This window comes from Calliopsis andreniformis, chromosome 6 (assembly GCF_051401765.1).
Source record: "Calliopsis andreniformis isolate RMS-2024a chromosome 6, iyCalAndr_principal, whole genome shotgun sequence".
Taxonomy (NCBI): Eukaryota; Metazoa; Arthropoda; class Insecta; order Hymenoptera; family Andrenidae; genus Calliopsis; species Calliopsis andreniformis.
Window position 1 is genome coordinate 21535452 of NC_135067.1, and position 20428 is coordinate 21555879.

The following is a 20428-nucleotide window of genomic DNA, read 5'->3' on the forward strand; positions in this document are numbered from 1 at the left end:
GTAAAAGATTTATTGAATTTCCAGTCTCTTCTGGACCATTAAGTGCATCAAATTTTTTCCACGCGAGAGCTTCCCCACAGTGCACACGACGCAATGTTTTTCTCATGGTATCATTGAGCGCATGCTCTGAAGCATTTTGTTTTTGTTGGCCTGTAACTAAATCACAGTAAACCCTGCGTGAAACTGATTTAAATAATGATACACTTTATTCTAAATATCGAAGATGTATGGACTAAGGTAGAACAGGAAAGTGAAACAGTATTTTATACAGATGGTTAATATTGTATAATATCAGAAAGTTTAATCCCATTACACTCTACATTCTCGTACCCTAACACAAAAAAAAATATTTAAAATCAAATAAATTTCATATAAAACTAAAATTTATGTTATAAAGATACCCCCGAAACAAGTTCCAGTCAACCTGTAAAATAAATAACAGAAGGGTCTCGAAATCCAGCAAAAAAGAGACAGAGGGACATATTGGTACGGTCCTGGCGCAGCAACGACGACGTCGCCGGCGCGGGTCGGGTGGCGGCGTCGCAGGCGCTGTCGTCGCGACGCCCGGGCCATCACAGCAGCTCGGCGGCTCTGGCAGGATGTCGATGGCTCGCGTGGCGCGCCCTTCGGGGGGTGCCAAAGTGGTGACTCGGTGGCTGGTCTCAGTGCCACAATTGATCGTACATCGTCCCTGAACCAGCTTCGAAAACACTTTCCATTGGCAAGGTCACTCAACAAGTTCCGAGCGTGTGGGTGGGCAGTGGTTCCAGCGTAAATATCGCATCCACGCGGTTCAGTCGGATAGAATAACAATTCCATCTAATTCTAAACATTCGATCTGAGCCCTCACGGCGCGCGACGAGCCGAGTGAGCCGGCGTGACGGAACGCGCGCGGTGCACCCCGTGAATGCACTGTGCGAGAACCGCGCGAATCCTCGAGGTGGTCTGGTGTGCTGCTTGGCCCGCGGTCCCCGTTGCGTGTGCGTCCACCACCGGTGGGTGGTTTCGTGTGGTCAGAGCCCGCGTCGCGGCTGGGCATGGAACCGCGGAGGTCCCGGATGCCAGAGGCTAGCTGACGGATCCGCGCGATCGGATGTCCGCGCGGGAGGGTAGGAGGGACTACGTGGCGGTGGATGAAAGTGAAAACGAATCGGGCCGCGACACGGGGGGATGATTCGAGGCTACGCTGCGTGGAGAACGAACGCCCGTGTGAGCTTCAGATCCCGTGAGTGGATTACTGCGTTGCTCTTTCGGCTTCCAGTGTTCGATGTTTGCTTTCGCCTGGCTACGTGTGTAGGTGTGTGCGCCTTCTCTTCTTTCCGCTTCCTAATGTTTCATTCATGATCAATCATGGATTCTTTGATCATACATCGGGAAGAATTCTGAATAAAGTATCGGTTTAACCCTTTCGCTGCGAGCTACAGGAAAGTAAGAGTGCTCGCGACTGAGAAATGCCGTTTAGTGGAGCTTTCGTGAGGCGACGAAGCAGGTAAAACTATGATTATCTTAATTATTATCCGAAGTTTGTGAAATCGTTGTCGAAATTAACTGCTCGCAACCAAAGGGTTAACACTGTACAGTAGACTATGAATTATTTTAATTCCTCATCGTATCAGCTAATTGGATTTTTTTTAAGTTTTCTTTTTTGTATGTTTGAATCTACTTGCATGTCGTATTTTAAATGTAATATTACAATAAATTAGCGATGCAAAAAGTCAATGAACTGCCGGGAAACATGAACCCGGATGGAAATGCCTGCCTTTCCCGGCACGCGATACAAATGACGGGAAATCGTTGCTGCGGATCACTGGGAAAAGCGCAACTATATCGCTATACTAGGAAGATCGTACGACCAGCTATAGCATCACAGTATCGATTCTCAGACGTACAGCATTCTTCGAATTTTATGTCCTTTCCTAATCGAATGGGGGAACTGTTCTGGAACAGCACAAGAATTCCCAGGGACGCAGAATGTTGAATTTTTCAAGCTTCCTTATATCGTTAGGAATCCCATGCATTTCCCAATACGAACATTTGGTAACTCTTCCAAAATTGTATAGAGATAGAACAGAGCAAGCAAATAGTCTTATCTCTACTGCTGATATCTATCTATTATCTCTTTAATAAAATATTAATGAAGTAAATAAAGATGCACATAGCAGAAGTTACTTATGTCACTTCTATAAAAAGAAATTTGCGTCTAAAATGCACTTCCAACTCGTGACTCTTACGAAAAGGAAGAGGAAGAAATTCTTCACGAAGATGTCCTGAAAATCCGCAACAACGATCACCGAAATATTTCTGACTTCGTCTAGCCGGGAAAAAAATATATCGTCTTACCCCAACGTTATCTCTCCTCCGCCCCGTAGTATTACCGTAACGTGCGCGGGGAGCCGTTTGATGGAGAAATATTCGATGCCACGTACACGGGCCATAAAACGTTCGAGGAACGAGAGGGTCCGACGCGGAATGGCGTTCTGAGCGATCCCGGACAGGAAGAATGTTCATTGACGTTCAGACACCGAGGTCCTATTGCCGTGGCGTCCTATTAGTCCGCGACTGGATCGCTCACAGAAAGACAAATGTTCTCTGAAGGTATGCCATCGACTTTTTCAACCCCTCACAATTTTACATTATTATAGTTGCATTTGATAGGGACATACTATTATCCTGAGCATATTTTTTTTTCTCCTTCTCTTGTCGGGGGTACAGAGACTATTCTTCATTCAATCCTCAACTGATTTGATAGCTTATTAATGCTACTGTAACTTTGTAGACGCATGTTTGCACATTTGAAAGTTAAGGGTATGTTGTTCTAACAAGCAGGCGTGGTCAATAGTGTAATGTGTCTCGTGCAAGCTCCTATCAAGGAATATCCTGTTACAGCGTCAACAAGAACCTGCTGTCTAAGCTCTCCCAAGATTTCGAAATACTGAGACTAAGCTGTTAAGTACATAAGTCCTACCTTCGCGAGACGCGCAGCGTCTTCGCGACAATCTCGATCGTCGTCTCCACGAATTGTCGAATTTAATTAAGTGGCGGGAAAGAAGATCGTTCGCGTGAACGATATTTTTCGCGGTGGTTGGAAATCGTGGGGAGCCGTGGCGACCGAGCGAAAGATGTCTCCTAGTTTTAATTAAAGTCATCCGCTCGGAATCGCGGCTAAGGCAATTAACTCCAAGACAAACGGGGTGGCCCGATTGAATTTCCTAGCTTTCGTAATTAGTTTCGACGCAACGAAGTCGTTTACCGGAGTCTACCTGCGCGAAAGTGACGGGCAAAGTTCCGCGACTTGAAGCCCTGTAACCCTCTAAACTGTCGAGAATCAATCAGTGGTCGTGGAGAGGGTTTCAAGAGAATATTTACTGTCCTGAACGTTGAAAAATTGGCAAACTGACAAGGTAGAGCGTGGCGTACCCTCTTGAAGAGATAGGATACGCGAGAGAGCGAGCACTCGAGGCTCCTTGACTCTGCAACAGGATGACTCTTCCTCCGACTGTCACGAATTCCGTTTCGTTTCGTTTTTCTCAAATCCCCCGCTCGAAAGTGGCACCGAAGAGGGTGAAATTTTAATTCCCGCGGAAGTTTGATATTCAGAGATCCGTAGTCGGCATTCACGGTCTCACGTACGACCACTCGGACGAGTCTCCTTTCAACGGGGGCATTTTTGTTTCACACCGACAACGAAGGAACTCTTGTTCCCTCGCGTGGCCGACCGCGAAGCACGCGCGACAGACGAAGAAAGGTGAAAAAAGAAGGGAAGGAGGACAGAGCGCGAGAAGAGGGGAGATGATAGAACGAGACGACGATCTGTCATTCAAGGACGATTCTTTCAGCCTGCAAACTCGGTGGATTGTGTGTGCAGGGCCACCCTCTTTAGAATTCCCCGAGCGTGGAGCAAGAAGCTCGTAAAAGACAAAGGGGGTTGGTAGCAGCAGGGGTGGAGAAGGCGAAGCGCGACGGAGATAGAGGAGAGGAAGGAAAGAAGACAGGAAGGGACGCGGAGGAGCGAGAAAGCAGATAAGAAAGATGGGAGAGAGCTCACCGGATCTCAGCCTCCGGCTCCGCCGGGGTAGCTCTGACTCCAGGGATTCCTTCTACATGGACTTTGCTCAGGTACGTTATCTGTTCTCGATGCATCGATAGTTCTTGATAGATAACCGCTGCCTCGAACAGGGCACCGTAGATTTATATTAATAAGGGCTGACAACCCTTTTCAAGGGGATCTTCTCGCGCGAACAGTCTTTTCGTTCAGTTGATCCCTGCTGATAAGCCGTAAGAAAAATGATCGAAGGTACTGAAGATTCCGCGGCTCAGATTACTATACTCTACTTAAGCTTCCTGAACGTAAACCTTCTTGGAAGGGTGTATTGACGTTTAACCAACAGTGCGCTAGACATCAAAGATCTCAAGACACACTGACGTAAATCAACACCTTGCAGCTAATCTACTTAAGATCTCTACACAGACATGGTGAATTACACAGATCACCAATCACAGCTATTTTGATTAGACAGGTGGAGACACGTCAAAAGACTCTTGATTTTTTTTCCCTAGATAACTTTGTAAATGGGCTTAGTTCTCTTCCCCTATGGAAGTCCCTTGTTCCTCGAATAGCTAATCCTGATTTATTGAACGCGGCGGCATGAATAGCATCTTGAAATCCTTAAATAATACTCAAACAGGGTATCGATTCGGACATCGAGGAGGTGACGCGGCTGGGGGATAACAATTCGGACCCTATGATGGAGAACCTTGAAGAGAATGGAAACGATCTACCCCCGCCGATCGAGGACATCACGACGATCCCTGAAGAGGCGTCCGAGGAGCTAAGGGAAGAAGAGGAAGCCGCGGCCATGGAAGCTGCCCTACGAACACCCGAGGGCCCCATAATTAACACGGAAGCAGAGAAACCGGTGCAGTCACCCCCGCCTCAGCTCTCCATGCTCGCCCCACAAGAGTGAGTACGCGGAAATCCTGCGGAACGAAATTGCCGCTGCACTGTACCTTCCTCGTTACAGGGGTAATTTAATCTGGGCTCGAGGGATTTTACTTTTAATTGCGGTACCCACTGTTTTTTTTTTTCATTCTTGCAATATTTCGAGAGCCCCCTTTAGCTATGTAAAATTTTGACCTCGCTTAGGTAAAAGGGGGCGATCTTTCTAGCCAGAAAGTGACTGCATTCAAGCCTAAAACGCGTGAAAGTAATGGAAGTGGTGCACTGACCTGCTTCGCAGGTGAAGTGAAACGGGCTGCCTGTTTGTCGACGGTATAGTTCTACTTAAAAAAGAGTCGCTAAACGGGCTAGCACAGATATTCATGTACAGAGACATTTTTCAATGCCTCGGGCATGGAAATCACTCCTTGATATTCACTTGAACTGAAAGCAATCCGGCTGAAAGCGTTTTGGCTGTGAAAATCTTGGCAAAAAAGCTAGCGACTTGGCCACGATTAATGCCAGTCACGAGGCGAATCGAGTTTCTTGCGCCCCAAGTTTCTTGCCATGTATTCGACCGTTAACGAATCCCCGTACGTCTCGTTCGGTAGAGGTCTCTCTAGGTAGCATGCGGGAGTCGAATAAAAGGGGAAGAGAAGGCTGGCTAAGTAGGTGAACAAAATAAACGTCCGGGTCACGATATCGGAGCGAACAAAATGCTGGAAGAAGGGGAGAAAAATAGCAGCGCACGTGTGTCGCGCCGCGATTCGCTCAAGATGGCGCGTAATTGCGCGGCGAGAACTCGCTCGAGGAAATATTTAACGCGATGACGCGCTACCTCCCGACAGGAAGTTGAAATTATCACATTTTCGAGATCTTACTTGACCAGGTTGTAAGATCGTAACCTTCTAAAATCCTCTATTTAATCAAGATACATGTTCATTTTCCCCTAGAGTCGATATTTAGTAAATCGTGTCGACAGGAAATTCTTTTTATTCTTTTCCAAGAAAGAGGGAAAGGTTCTCGTAACCTGCCTCGATTATTCCTCGCTCTGTACATGGTACGTAACGTTAGGATGTAAATTACGGCTCCCCTAAACGGGCGCGTTTCTCCTCGTCTCTTCATTCGAGTGACCACCGTTACTATTCACAGCCACGGAACATTAGTCACTGTCCACGATTAACGCGCATCCCTCGACTCCTGTGCATCCAGCAGGGAAGCGGCAGCGGTTTGTACACCACTGGCGATTGAACTTGATCGTGAAAAATCGTTTCGCAACTATCTCCACTTTGCTCCATCAATTTCCACTGTAGCCTCTTGTACGCTTCAATCGCTACAATAAATCTGCTCGCCTAACAGTTACCAACGAAATTCATGCACAAATTCACCGAGGTAGATGAAGCACCGAGGCAGAGGCGTTAAAACCAGCGAGCTCCTGATCGGAGCGAAACACTGACCTCAATCTGCGAAATTGCCGGTTCTACTGGCTCTAATCTATGAATTACCAAGAAAGAAGACATCAAAGGCGTAACGGTGGTAAACGATTATCCGACGATTTAGCGTCTATCCAGCTCCTGGGGGATATTAATCGCGTCCGCGGGCAAATTAATTCGACGATCGCGTAAAGTCCCGCCAATATGTGATCTCCTCTCGATTGGTGAAGCACGCTCGTCGAGTGCGTTCGGTACGCGTGTACGGTAATTTCCTCGTTTAAGAGGCGCGACGCGATCGAGTCGGCCGATTAATCGTCCCTCGAACAGCAATTTCCATCGATCTCTGACGGTCGATCCGCGGAACGCTGCCTCCATCCCGGGTGAACTCGATTACTTCCGGCGGATATCGAACGTGAATTCGCGAACGCACGAACGACCAACGGCACCGAAGTTAATATTGACCTGTCACTTCGTTATGGCCAACGGACGACCTTCGTGCGCGTCTCTCCCGCTTCCGACCGTGCCTTATCCTCACCCTCACTCCATCTCGCCCTCTCTCTTCGCTCTCTCCTTCTTTCCCGTTTCACCGGAACTCCCGTGACCCGTCCTCTCTCCTTCGTCCCGGACGACAGAGCAGGGAGCCTAGAGCCTATTCCGTCGATTTACATGCAGATTTGATCAGCGTAGACGCGCGAGCCAGCCAGCCCCGAATCCTTTAAAGCAAACCCATCCGGGGAAAGGAGTAAGACCTCCGTCTTTCTAGCTGGCACCTAGACCACTCCGCGAGAAGTGAGAATTCGCTTACAGGAGCTCGCGACACGAGATCCTTATCCTGGGATCCTGGATGGGATCCTGGGGTGGAGCAAGAGGATCGCGAAGACGGGGAAGATGGATAAGAAAAATTGAGAAATATTAAATTCCTTCTATATTCGTCCCTGAGAGCTCGGTCTAGTATTCGATTACCCTTTATCCACAAAGTGTCTGGCGCATTCGAGGAATACTCTACGCTCTCGTGCAATAAATCTGAAGCCCCGAAGTGGCAGTAAAATCGTGGTCGGTCCTTCCGCGAGCGTTACGCCACTGGGAATCTCATTCGGGTAACAAGCTCGCTATCAAACGGCCACGTATCCAGAGACGATACGGAGGAGGGAGAGAGCGGGACGGGAAGAGGAGAGCAAAATGGATGGAGAGAGAAAGAGAGAGAGAGGCAACGGTGAGTTGCGAGAGAGCAGGGCCTCAGTTTGTGATGCGGGGTCCGTGAGTGCCGTGACACGAGCCGCTGGCCCGTGAACCGTGCGATCCGCTGGTGAGTTCAGCTGCCATCGTTCCTCCCAGACGGCCGAAGAAACCAAGGTCACGGGTATGCTCATCAAGGAGACCTCCCTCAGGTACTACGATTCCATCCTGTCGTCCGCAGAGGATCGATCCCGCCGCTCCTTCCCGATTGGGAATCCCGAATGCGCTCTCCCACACGCGTCTGTCTGCGATTTCCGATGGCATGACGCTCGAAATCCTCGACGTCCTCGCGTGCTTTTCGGAAGGGAATTTCGATTAGAGCTTGTGGCTGTGGGGGCGCGTTGGAACCTTCAGGTTCGAGTTCATTTTAAGGGGTGAAGGTGAGGTATCTTCTTCTCTTGTGAGATTGCAGCGATTAGGAACAGATTACTTGTTAGTGGTGGCAGAGTGGAGTTTTCTTTCGAGGATGGAGACGATCAGAGGGATAGATTGAAACGATAACACAGGAAAGATCACGAGGACGGTGGAATCGGACAGCGAAGCGGGAAGAGGCGCGTCAGGAAATTCACAGGCACGAAGAGCAACCTTTATCGAGCTACTCTCACCCTTGGGCAAAGCGCCGAGAGCGTAATCCTCAGGGGGAGGCGGAAAGGCCGCAATAATCGAGGAAACGAAAACGCGAGCGCGCCCCTCTCGGAAAACAGGAAGAAAAAGGGAAAAAACGTTTACCGAGTATTTACGTGACGACTTGGTAGTAGGAACGATTAAAAAGGAGCTCCGCCAGGACTGACGGTAAGAAGAGAACAAGGAAGATAGCCAAGTAGATTCCTGAGGGGCATCCCGAAGGGGGTGACGGAGTGGTGGAAGCCACCGAAACAAGGGTGAGCCGTTGCCGAGTCCTTGAGCCACGGATACACTTGTGCCACAATGAGGGAACGGCACTCAGCCACTGAATCAACCCCTCAGTGTCCTCTCGCTCCCCTCCACTCCCCTACGCGTCCCTCTAGTCCGGCAACACCCTCTCACGCGCTCTCCTGCTTCTCCAACACTACGTGATTATTTCAAAATGCTCCAAGCCAAGAGACGAACCCTCTCGCTCCACTCTCTTTCTCTCCTTTCCCTTTCACAGGTCCATGCGTGCATGCCCGCGCGACCACGCGCGCACGCGGACGAGTAACCCTCCTATCTCGTCAAAAGGACGAGAACTTATCCACGTCCCTCTCACCGCCTACTACCGGTCTCGTAGGGGTAGGTCGCTTTACGCGGCGACTCGTTTACCTTCTTAAACGCGTGGAACAACCATCTCCCGATTTCAGATATTTTTAGAGGGGATAGCTCGGCCCTTTGGATAGCTACCTTTCAACTGGAACTCCCTGTTTTACGCGTAGGTAATTCGTCAATGAAAATATGGGGCGAGGCTCTACGAAATACTAAACCCTCTTTATTACGCAGAGGGTGACTCCTTTAACATGAAAAAAGCTTTTATTTATATCATAGAATATTGTAAACCCACATTTGCCTAGATTTCTCTAGATTCATCTTTTGTTTTAACATCAATCATGTATTATTACTCTACGCCCATTAGGTACAATGCACTCTGCGAACGTATAGAATAGATGAAAGTCGGGGAAACGCCTTTTTATCGAATGCTCAAGAATTTTTCTCATGTTCAAAGATCAAAGCGTTCGAGGAAAGGGCTAAGGGTAAATTCACTCCGCGTTAAATTGAAATTTCGCCCCAATACGTCGCTGCAATATCGTGCCAGCGGAATAATTTACGTTCCTCTTCCAGTTCCGCGCGGCCAAGCTCGACGCGACCGTTTCAAGCACAAGTTGTCGCCGGTGCAAATTCCATGGTAACGCGACGAGTTTCACGGGATTCTGACGAGGGTGGTCGCAGCTGAAGCACGAGGGGGTCACGTGTGAGAAACGCGCTCAGCTGTATTTCGCCCACTGTCAGATTAGAGGGATCGGTCGGCATTATCATTAGATAAACGACTGCCGTTGGAAAGTCGTCGCTTAACGACGCTCACGGAACCCGTCCACGCTATAGTGGGTCTCTTCCTGCAGCCAGTGTCAATGCGACACGCGTATCAAAACGTCACGGCACCGCGTTGACCTTAAATTAGACGCGCGAGACTGTTCCGTTTGCGGTCCCCCTTCCAATTCCTCGAAACGCAACTGTTACACCATCGCAGTGGACGAAACCGAATTGAGATCACTTCAAGACAGCTTTTCCTTGCCTGGACGATAGTATCAAGTGCTGAACCAATTTTTTCTACTGCCGCACTTCGTTCTTTCCTTGGCGAATAATAGCGTGAGGTAGTGACTCAGTTCCCTCGACAAGAATGGTGCAGCGTACAACGAATATCCATTCACCTCGAGCGAGCTTAACTAGAAACGAGCAAGTGGTCACGGGGAGAGGGAATGAAAAGAGGGAGTAATCGGTTAAATTAAAAAAGTCACGCCCCTGTTAATTACTCGCGCCTGCCGCGTGAAAAAGTAGAGAGAAACTGTAAACGAGCAAGTGTCGTAGTTCGTGGTTTCATTAAGCGACTCGCGAAACGAAAACGGGTCGGAAAACATTTTCCCGACACGCCTAATTGCTTCTTCCCGTGGACGCACGCTCGCCTTCGAACCCCACGAGCATCCGCTCGTCGCGTACGAACCGAGTGAAAATTCTAGGGCGAAACTGTCGCAGCTCGTCCACGTACCGCAAACTTTACCCAGCCATTTGCTGCCGCAGTTTAACGAGTCGCGATTTGCCGCCGTTCGCGGAGTAACGGCAGCCAGTTTCATGGCTCCGTCAACTTGCCTGTAACCGACTTAACCGTATCTCCTGATGGGCGGACCGTCGCCGGAAACTCCCTTAAACGAATTACGAGCAGCGTACTGGGACACGGAGTCGCTTGAACGCGGCAATTTACGTCGAACAGTTTTTAGGCAAACTCGTTTGCTCGAAACAGATTCACGTCGAAGCCCTGGGGACTGGAGCCAGTGATTGAAGTAGACACAGCCATTAATAGTCAGACGAGGGATCGCTGGGTGGACCAACAGAGTAAACGACACTGTTCATTCTTTTTTCTCATAGATTATAATTTACAGTAGTATCTCGATTGATTCGAATTCTAGTTTCGTTACTATCGTCACACCAAGCAATAGTAATCCTGAATGAAGGAGACTGGTACTAATTAAGACTCGGTTAATCGAGATTCTGCTACGCTTCTGATCGCATACTGAACATTAAAACGATACAGGGATTCTAGTCTACCAAAGGAGTAAATCCTGCTAGAGGCGTAACAATAGGAAGTCTCTGGCGTGCAGATTAATTGGAGTAGAGTAACGGAAATGCTGCAATCTCGACGAGCGGTAGAGTAACAGAGAAAGTGAATTGTTTTATTAGCGTAGTAGGTGCCCCGAGCAGCGTAGTTCGTAATTATCCCTGTAATTGAGCCGTCGATACTGATGAATCGATCGGCCAAGGACAGGATAGAAATAATGAGGAAACACGGTCTGTTCAGCTGGCCAGGACTGCCGGCTGCGCTACCGTCACCGGCTTCGCCGTCCGCGGTAATCGTTTCACCGGAAACGCTGTCTAGACACAGCAGCAGCTCACCCTCCCGCGCTCACCGGCCACCCCAGTTCGCCCTGGCTCTACCATGCGCCTCGCAACCGATTTCCGCGGTGTGCTACCCAGCCCCAACCTTCCTCGACGTCGCCGAGGACCGCAAGTGGAAGAAGCTTGGATGGTAAGTCGATTCTCTACTTTTTCCGCCTTTCCTTTCCTTCCAGACCCTGTGTGCGCCGGTACCGCGAACAGAGCACGACAAGCGCTGATTGAATTGATAGAGATTAAGGCTCCATTAAATCGAAACGAGCCGAGCGTTACCTTTCCGCCGACGACCGACCTGAGAGATTTTATCTTGAGTGATTTCCACCGCGGTCGAATTAACGCGAAGGGGGGAATCTATGCCGGTCACCACGGAAATTTCACGTGATCCTCTGGTTTATCCTGCCCGACGTCTGCACCGCAATTACCGGTACTTTATGAATCAAATACACGCGCATGACTGGCCACGCGATTACCCGTAATTGAAGCAATTCTTGCGGGGGTGGGTGTATTTGCAGCCAATGGTAGCACTATTGACGCTTTCCGACGTTTTGTAGTAGTTACGTTTCTTTTTTCGGTGTAAAAGGATTCTGTTTATTGTCGTGTCGCTTTATGGAAGGTTCGAAATATTTCACCAGGGATTGATACGAGCTATCAAGTCGAATTCATTGGCCATACGTGTCGGTAACGAAAACGCGAAAATCGAGCGCGAAGAAAATAATCACAAGAGGTAGAGAAGGAAATAGTCCCATTTCCTCGAAAATCAAATTCGCAGTCGCGCAAACGCGGCTCCCGTTCAACTACAATTTCCGTTTTGTTGCGCAGCGACGCCCTGGCGACCACTTTTAGCGCCCTGTACGGAAAGTTGCTGGTTGTTATGGGAATCGCGTTTCCTATGGCAGAAGTAATATCCACCTATATACCGCCATCGTTCTACGAAGGATTCTACCTGTACCTATACTTCGGCAGTATGATCTTCCTCGTCTACACGTACGCCACGTTGCTCCGCGACAGCAAGCCGAAATCAAGTAAGTCGATCATTGATCAAATCAATTGGTTTGTGTGTATATTATAAGCATGAAGGAGTAGAGGCAAATGGAATGAAATGTTGAAATTGACGTTTCAGGAAGGTCTGCCGTGTGTTGTTGTACGAGTAGGTAATTCCTTTCTGCACAGACGATTCTAATGCGAACGCTCTCTCACCTACGGCATACTAACTTGGGCGCACCTTCAAGATTTCGAAGCTTTTCTGTTTCTTTCGAGGCTAGTTCTTGTCTTAGGCAACCACTAATGAAGTAGAGATACTGTTTATTCGGAGCTTCGCTAAGAAAGAGCTAAAAATCGAAGGTTGCGCTTCTAACTCATTCTCCACAGCATCCCGCATTTCATTTCGTATCAAGATCAATAAACGTTGGAGATATATTTCTGAAATGAGTAAACTTTAACGTAACTATAGAAAGTGAAGATCGAAAGAACCTTAAATTCAATTATCTTCAACGTTTATCAAGAAAAATTGGAGCATCAATTTCACGACAAGTCGTAAAAAACATTAAATCATTTCATATTCAACTCATCCATCGTTAACCCTTTAACAGCGAATTAGTCTCGAGTAAAAAAAATGTCGGAAAAATGAAAGCATGTAGATAGACGGATCGGAAGGTGATACATGAAACTGTTGAAGGGTTTATCGCCACATATCAACCAAGAAGCTAGAGTCTGCCATAGCTTCGTCGGCAGCTTGCTTGCTTTGAACCCGTTCCCAGCGACGGGAAGCGGCCCTCCGCCCGTTAAAATCGCATTAATCTTAACCGGCCGATTACCATAAATTTGCATGAGAAGAGAAGCGAAAGGACGTGTGCGACCTGGACTCGTCGAGGTCGTCGAGCGGTGCCGGCGGCGACAGCGACACGGCTGATACCGCGTGTCCGCACATGACCACCATCATCCCAGCCCAACACTACGGCAGCTTTTACCTTCGAATGGGTGCCGTGGCGTTCGGGATCGGCTCGATGATCTACTCGGGCCTGGAGTTCGGCCAGTACTTTGAGCTGGAACGAAACACCAAGTGCCACAACATAATGTTGGCCCTGACACCAGCCACCAGGATGGCGTTCATCTTCATCCAGATGTACTTTATATTTCTGAACAACGAGGTGAGTCGTGTGGGAAATTTATGTGCGTAGAGTGTCCTAAAACTAAGCAGAGACTTAGCTTTGGGATACTGTGCAGAGATTTGTCGGATGCTCCAAGAGAAGTCGATAAAAATATCGTGAAAAAGTGGTGGAGGATAAAGAGGTCAGTGAAGCACTTGTTTCAATTTGCCTTGATGTACATATTTCGCAACGACGATTTCCTCGAATTCGCGAGGGGATTTGTCGAGCTTACTAACTACCTCGTCAGATGTTATAAATAACAGCGGCGACGATGCTGCAGAAATCGGTGCACGGGACGTAATGAAAGAGCGAGCGCGTCGATGCAAAACGAGAGCCTTCGCTGAAAGGTTAATGAAACGTAAGGGTGAACAACCCTGAAACTAATACTGGAACACGAGTCGTCCAGTACTTCCCCAGTACGCTCTGCTCTTTCCTTTGCGCCGACGGATGAATATCTCTTTACCGTCCTCGACCGCTTTTGATTAAAACTTTTCGAGAGGCACCTCAATCGAGAATTCTGATCGTCCACCACTTCATCGTCTAACAAGTTGACGCTTCGTGACTCGCGATCCAATGGGACTATCAGATTGTTCTCGTGGAATATCGATCGCTGAAATTCTATAGTCAACAGACAGAAACCGACTGCTTACAACGAATCGTATGAAATGTTAATTCCTATTCTTTATTTCCACAGCAAATGAAAGTTTATCGTCATCGTGTGGTCGCACGTTTCGGACTGATGCACATGATCGGCACGAATCTGTCTGTCTGGCTGAATGTTCTTATCCAGGAAACGAAACACGAGATATTGACGTTCTACAATCCGGAAAACAACTCTTTGAGAATCTCTCACAGACTAGGTAACGTTTATCTGTAGATAATCCCATCATTTCCTAAGTATAACGAACTCCCAGAACGAAAGAGAACGGAGATTGATATTGAATTGGTATCAGGTGCGAAGAGTAATCTTCATCTTGGAGGACATAGTCATTATCATCACGGAGAACACGTGAGGCTTACAAGAGGCCTAAAGGGACCGCACCATATGTACGAATGTCGGCGAACTAACATTATGGGATCGTTGGTCCAAGACGCCAGCCCATTCCTCTTTCCCTGCACGATAGAGTACAGTCTGATCTGCGCTGCGATTCTGTACGTGATGTGGAAAAACATTTCTAAGGCAGCCTTTTCACAACCCAAGACACCATCAGGATCAAGGCATCACGCGCATGCTTACAGGTAATAATAAGATATACAAAAGAATTTAATTTCTATCATGAATTCAAATATTTAAAAATTCAAAAATTCAAAAATTCAAAAATTCAAAAATTCAAATATTCAAAAATTCAAATATTCAAAAATTCGAATATTCAAATATTCAAAAATTTAAGTATTTTCTATCAGGTTTCTAATACTACTTTCCCACCCCACAGGAGATCGCCTCACCACTACAGCGTAGACTGTGCCCGCGCTCATAAAGGTCTGTTCGTGGGCATCTTGATTCTGGTGCTAACAATTATTTCCCTTATCCTATTCTTCGTACTGATATCGCGTCCTGAGCTGGTCAGCTTCGCGGTCACCGAGGTGAACGTATGCGAGTTAACCCTATATGGGATGTCAACGATGGCAACGCTGATAGGGATGTTCCAGATGCGAAAGCTTCGATACGACGGGAACAGAAATTTAGAGCTGGACAACATCTTACTAGTGGCAGCGCAAACAGGGATGTTCATTTACTCGACGTTCACGATCATCGGTGCCCAGTTCACCCTTGCGAAGCACACGGTTTTGGTGCTGATCACTGCACTGGCAAGCGTCGTACAGACGACGTTTCAAACCATATTTATTCTGGATGCTTCGAGGCGATCCGTCGCAACAGCGAAGCAGATCAGAAGGAAACCAGGCAGAGAAATCGTCACGTTCCTGCTGGTGACAAATTTGGCGATGTGGGCGATCAACACTCTGGAAAAATCGCGAGCAGAATCACACCCTGTACAGCTGCACTTCTACGGTCTTTGGGCGTGGACGATTATCACGCACGTGTCGATGCCACTAGCGATCTTCTACAGGTTCCACAGCACCGTCTGCTTATGCGAGGTCTGGAAAAGGGCGTACAAGGTGAAACCGACCTATATGTGACGCAGGGGGTCCCATGAGGTCGTGTGCACCCCTGCAACTCCTCAAAGACCCAACACCTTTCCGGTCAGGCTAGACGCCATTGCGGAGAACGACCCGGTTTACTTCATGTAATCCACCAAGAAATCCTCCCAGCGATTCTTTGCCCCCTCACCATATTTACCAAAGATTTTAGGAGAATTCCGCTTCTCGAGTCAGCGTTCTGACGCGTCACGAGCGATTCGCGTGTTCTCCTCGTTTTATGGAAGCACGCGTGCCAGTATATCCTATGTTATTGTTCTAGGTAAATTAAAATCTCATTTTAGTCGAGTGGCGCGTCACGTGTGGCTTGCGTTGCTGATTTCGTGTCGATCTGTTGGGGATAGTCCCTCGATGGTCGAAGAGTAACAAAAGATCAACAGAGCGATTAACTTTCCTCTCCGACGACTCGTCTTGGGACGAGTCAGTGTCTGCGTTTAGGTCGTAAGAAGCTTGTCCACGGATCGTCTTCGCGCTGAGTCGATTCCAATGTACATATATCGTCCACGATGAGATTTAGGAATGGGCTGCGATAGAATGCGTGAAACGACGTTTTTAAAAACAATCGGCGCCGAGGAAACGAGGCACAATCGACGACGCACAATTTTTTATCAAAGTTAGATGTAGACGATTAGACATTTAGAGTCGTCGAAGTAACGGCTGTTCCTTCGATTCTTTCGGGAACAATAAGGTTCTGTTCGATACATAAATGATAAGACGATTTTCTACCGATCGAAAGAGTAGCGAATGAGAGGGAGGGAGAGAAAGAGAGATCCTTTTTCGTTTGTCGTAATGTTTGTAAGACTGAAAACTAAGCAACCTAGGAGGGATGAGTTAGATGACGAAAGAATGACTCGGTTTCTGGCGCAAGTCGACCTGAATTCGCGTTAACCCTCTAGCCCTTGATCGATTTGTCCTTCGAAGTTACTCGAATACTCTTACGGATATCCGTCTTCCACGTAGTACAAACTACAGCTTAAATAGTGTTTCTCACGTCCAAGTAGATAATTCGAAAAGCTGAATATCGGGGGAAACAACTTTTTTTGTCCTGCATAGTGTTATGGGACAGATAGATACTTCTGTTAAAATCTTGCTTCGCTGTGCACCATCCATCAAATAGATTGATAGAAACGACGCACGATGAAGCAAGTATTAATAGTACAATAAAAATCGAAATTCGACGAGATCTGTTTCCCTCAATTTTGTTATGACAACGTCCTACGATTGATAGCCATTTTGCGATTTGAGGAAAATAATGGCGCGAAAGCCGTACTAACATGTAACGATTATCTTACACAAGTCCAGTCGAATCGCACGTTGCACGTTAGTTGCGAATCAAAATTTGGAGACCAAGATAGCACCGAATCGATACTCTGTACATTACGTCCAATCACTGGTAGTCCAAAAGTATAGCGTATCAGCTGATCCAAAGAATTAATACGCGTTATTTTAGAAAGGTGCACGACAATTATATCAACAGTGTTGCATCGATGCAGGAGCATCGACCCGTAGATTCCCATAGATTCAAGATCGTACAAGCCAGGACGATAGACGAACGTTAGATGAGAAGCAAAACGTGAAGAAGAAGAAGATAACGTTCGAAAGAGAAACAGAGTACAACGGCGAGTCATATCATTAAGCCTTAATCCGTCGAGTGTGCTGTCCAAGCTCTGATAATTAGAAAAAAAAAGGGAAGTGAAAGAAATAAAAGGGGGATCGAGTAACGAAGTCGAGACGACCTACTCGAGCGCGTTTCGTTTTTTCTGCTCAACAGACAGTCCTTGGAGAAGATTGGATGAGAGTCAGACCGATCTGTCGAGCGAATCGATCGGTGTGCAATATATAGATACACTGTTCCGCGAGAATGGGAGAGTGCGTGCGCGTGTGGCTGGCTTTCGCGCGTGTTGTACGACTGCGTGTCCTTTGGGAGCGAATGACGAGAACGAGAAAGGGAAACGAGAGAGCATCGAAACGCAAACGTTTTCACAGCAGGACACTATTTAGCTGAACGCGTGTTTCGTGCCAGGGGCTTCTTTCTGACAACGATCGCTCAGTGACGCTGAATCCGATCTGCGTAGTTGGTCCGATTCAATATCTTTTCTCTTGTAAAATACGAATGCGACTGTGAGGTAGCTGTAAATACGCGAAAGAGTAAAATGGATATTGCGATTACGAAACGAACGGATCCTCTCGGTGTTTAGAGCTAGTTGTGTCGACATGTTTCTTCCTATATGATATATATATAATATATACACATATATATACAAATACAAATATATTTATTATTGCGTTGTTCTATTATAATATTTATTGTATTTATCAGATATAGGATTTACGCGCGACACGTTACGTTTATTGCTTGGGGCTCGTGTCGAGATCCTTCGTGTTCCTTCTACTTCTATTTCTCCATCTCTTGACCTATCTTTCTCTTCTATTTCTCATCCCCTCGACGTCCAAGACGTTCGATTTCCTTTTCGATTTTCTCGCGTGATTGTCGACGATATTGTAGACGCGATCTCGGCACGAGTCTCGGCCGAAATTGAAGCGAACACGACGATAAAGTCACGAGGTAAGTCACGGTGCCCACGACCCGAGTTCATGGGTCATACGGGGATGCACGTGAAGAGAACCCTTCTATGTCACGTCTCTAAACTGTACTTTTTCTATGTCCGCATACTCTAGTTCCTACGCAATGTTTGTACTCTTATACCCTTTGTACTATTTGTACCTTACGAATCGCAATACACTCGTCCGCAATAATTATCTGGCTTCATTACCCCTCGCAACCATCGACGCCTCTAAAATATTCGTTGTTACTTTGATTGTACCTTTTCAAACAATATGCTCCACTTTTCTTTTACTTTATCGACACTTATCCTAACAAATCTAGGAGTCTTAGATTCATCATTGGCGACGCATCTTGAGTAATTAGAAAATGACGGCTGTCAGTTGCAACAGTTGAAACACAAGCGTGCTTTTAACGTTTCCTTTAAGGGAAACGCTTCCATCAACTTCTCAGACTCTCCTAGAGTCTAAGAGTGTCTTTGAGGCACTCGGACAGCAATGGAAGTAACGCGATCCAAAGTCGGACGTCGAAACGCGGCCGAGCGGTCGCATCGACCTAAATACCGCCGATTCTGGTCTGAACATCGTTACGCCCATGATCTCTGGATGTTAAGGCAGGCCTCTACGGTCAATCGACGGCAGCAGCCGAAACTGAATCAAGGGGAAAGGAAACCGAACCACGACGAGACTTTCTCGGAGCGAACCGAACCTGAATCGACCTTTCGGACGCACCGTTTTGCGGAGAAACTAATCGAGTTCACTTCAAAGCTCGATTAGTTTCGTGAAGCTTCCCTGGAAATGGCCATTCTGTTCGAATAGAAGTGCAACGCCGCAACCTTTTGCAATTGCAAGTAGTCGATGACGTTTCCAATTAATTCCTTGCTAATTACTCTGGTTTGTCGCGAGTGAGTACTAAAATCACCAAGGTCACTGAGGAGACACTGGTTAACATGCACGCATCGGTGCATCCTCTATGCACTCTGGACGTGACTCGTGTTGTGTTACGTGCGTCGCTCTTTTAATGATAAACCTTAACTGTCCATATCGTGAGTAAATTTATTTTCAGTACTTCCTTCATTTTTTATCATCAAACTTGAACGTGCATTTCTTAAACTCTATCCTTGATTGCAGTTGAAATTTCCTGAGAAAACAGGAGCAAGCTTAGCGTGTCAACCTCTGGTTCGTAATTTGCTTTAATTACGTGATTAATGAAACGCATTTCAGGCGGAACGCGTGTGTGCTTGCACATGTGTACATGTTTGCATCAACGTCTCGTAACGCAACCTCGCTGTGTAATGCAATCAAGTATGGAGTAGTGTTACATATAGCAAGTAGCCTGCAGAGGATCACCTAGTCGCGTTCTGAGTGTTCAAGCGTGATGTTTCTGATCACTCGACAAGTCTCGAGAAGCACCAATATTTAAAGACAATTTTTCTAATTACATTCAAGTTACAAATAATTAAAAATATTGGTCCTCTCCACATTTAAGAATCTCTCTAGTTTACATTACGTTCAAATGTATATATATATATACCACTTCCACTAATATTATCGGATATCGAATTCCTATAGACACAGACGTAAGATCTGTAAAAGAGTTTGCAGCCTCCTTCACTCAGAAAGACGTTTACACATGCGATAAAGTATTATTCGAAAGATAGCCTCTAAGTGTTTGAGGAAATCGGTGGATCTGCCCACAAGCAGCGTGTTTGCGCAGATCGTTTTTATCGTGGCGCGTGAGAGGAGAATAAGAGAGCGTTGCAACAGAGAGCGTGCGAACGAAACGACCCTTTATACCGACCATAATAATGTTCCCTGGCAGGTGGATTGACGTGGGTGTGTGTTTTGCTCTCTTCGTTGCTTGTACACCGCTTCTCCCTTCGACTCCCGCGCTTTGCCTTCCCCTAAAGTACAGTAGCGAAACCCCAGAAAGCAAGAAGAAATGTTTAGAGAATAATTAAGGACTTCTCACTTTGAAATCGAACCAAACAATTCGTTGAAAGACAAAGAGAGATACGTTGATTATGATTTCAATGCCAATACAACAATCTTAGTAATTTTGAAGTGACGTTTTCCTCGAATTTGGGTTCCTTAATTGGAAGGCATAACAAGTTTTTATTCTGCAATTTACGAGATAATCTTAAAATTTGTCATCGCCAAAGCCACAATCAACAGGGATAATTGTTTCTTACGATGTATACCGAGCGCGTAGTAAACCGTAATAGAAGCTACCCTCGCCCAAACGAGTTGAACAGCCTGGTGGCTGATCGCTCGTGAGCCGGTCCCCGTAATTAAGGGCTAAATTCAACCCTCCTGGGCGTTGTCAGGCTCCCACCATTCGA

At 47.0% G+C, this 20428-nt stretch overlaps 1 protein-coding gene across 3 annotated transcripts; it reads left to right on the top strand.

Annotated features, from left to right (window-relative positions):
* The first annotated feature begins 809 nt into the window (after positions 1–809).
* LOC143181249 (proton channel OtopLc) lies at positions 810–15752 on the top strand. 3 transcript variants are annotated; one of them, XM_076381612.1, is made up of 11 exons: positions 810–1297; positions 2370–2595; positions 3866–4116; positions 4686–4960; positions 11126–11353; positions 12040–12242; positions 12341–12367; positions 13054–13367; positions 14062–14227; positions 14321–14606; positions 14801–15752. In XM_076381612.1, exons 3-11 carry the CDS (start codon positions 4030–4032, stop codon positions 15504–15506), a joined length of 2292 nt encoding a protein of 763 aa, XP_076237727.1. In that variant the 5' UTR covers positions 810–1297; positions 2370–2595; positions 3866–4029; the 3' UTR covers positions 15507–15752. The 3 variants fall into 3 exon arrangements, with proteins under 3 accessions (XP_076237727.1, XP_076237728.1, XP_076237729.1); XM_076381613.1 differs by lacking the exon at positions 12341–12367; XM_076381614.1 differs by lacking the exons at positions 810–1297; positions 2370–2595; positions 3866–4116; positions 4686–4960 and adding an exon at positions 7617–7757.
* Positions 15753–20428: the final 4676 nt, after the last annotated feature.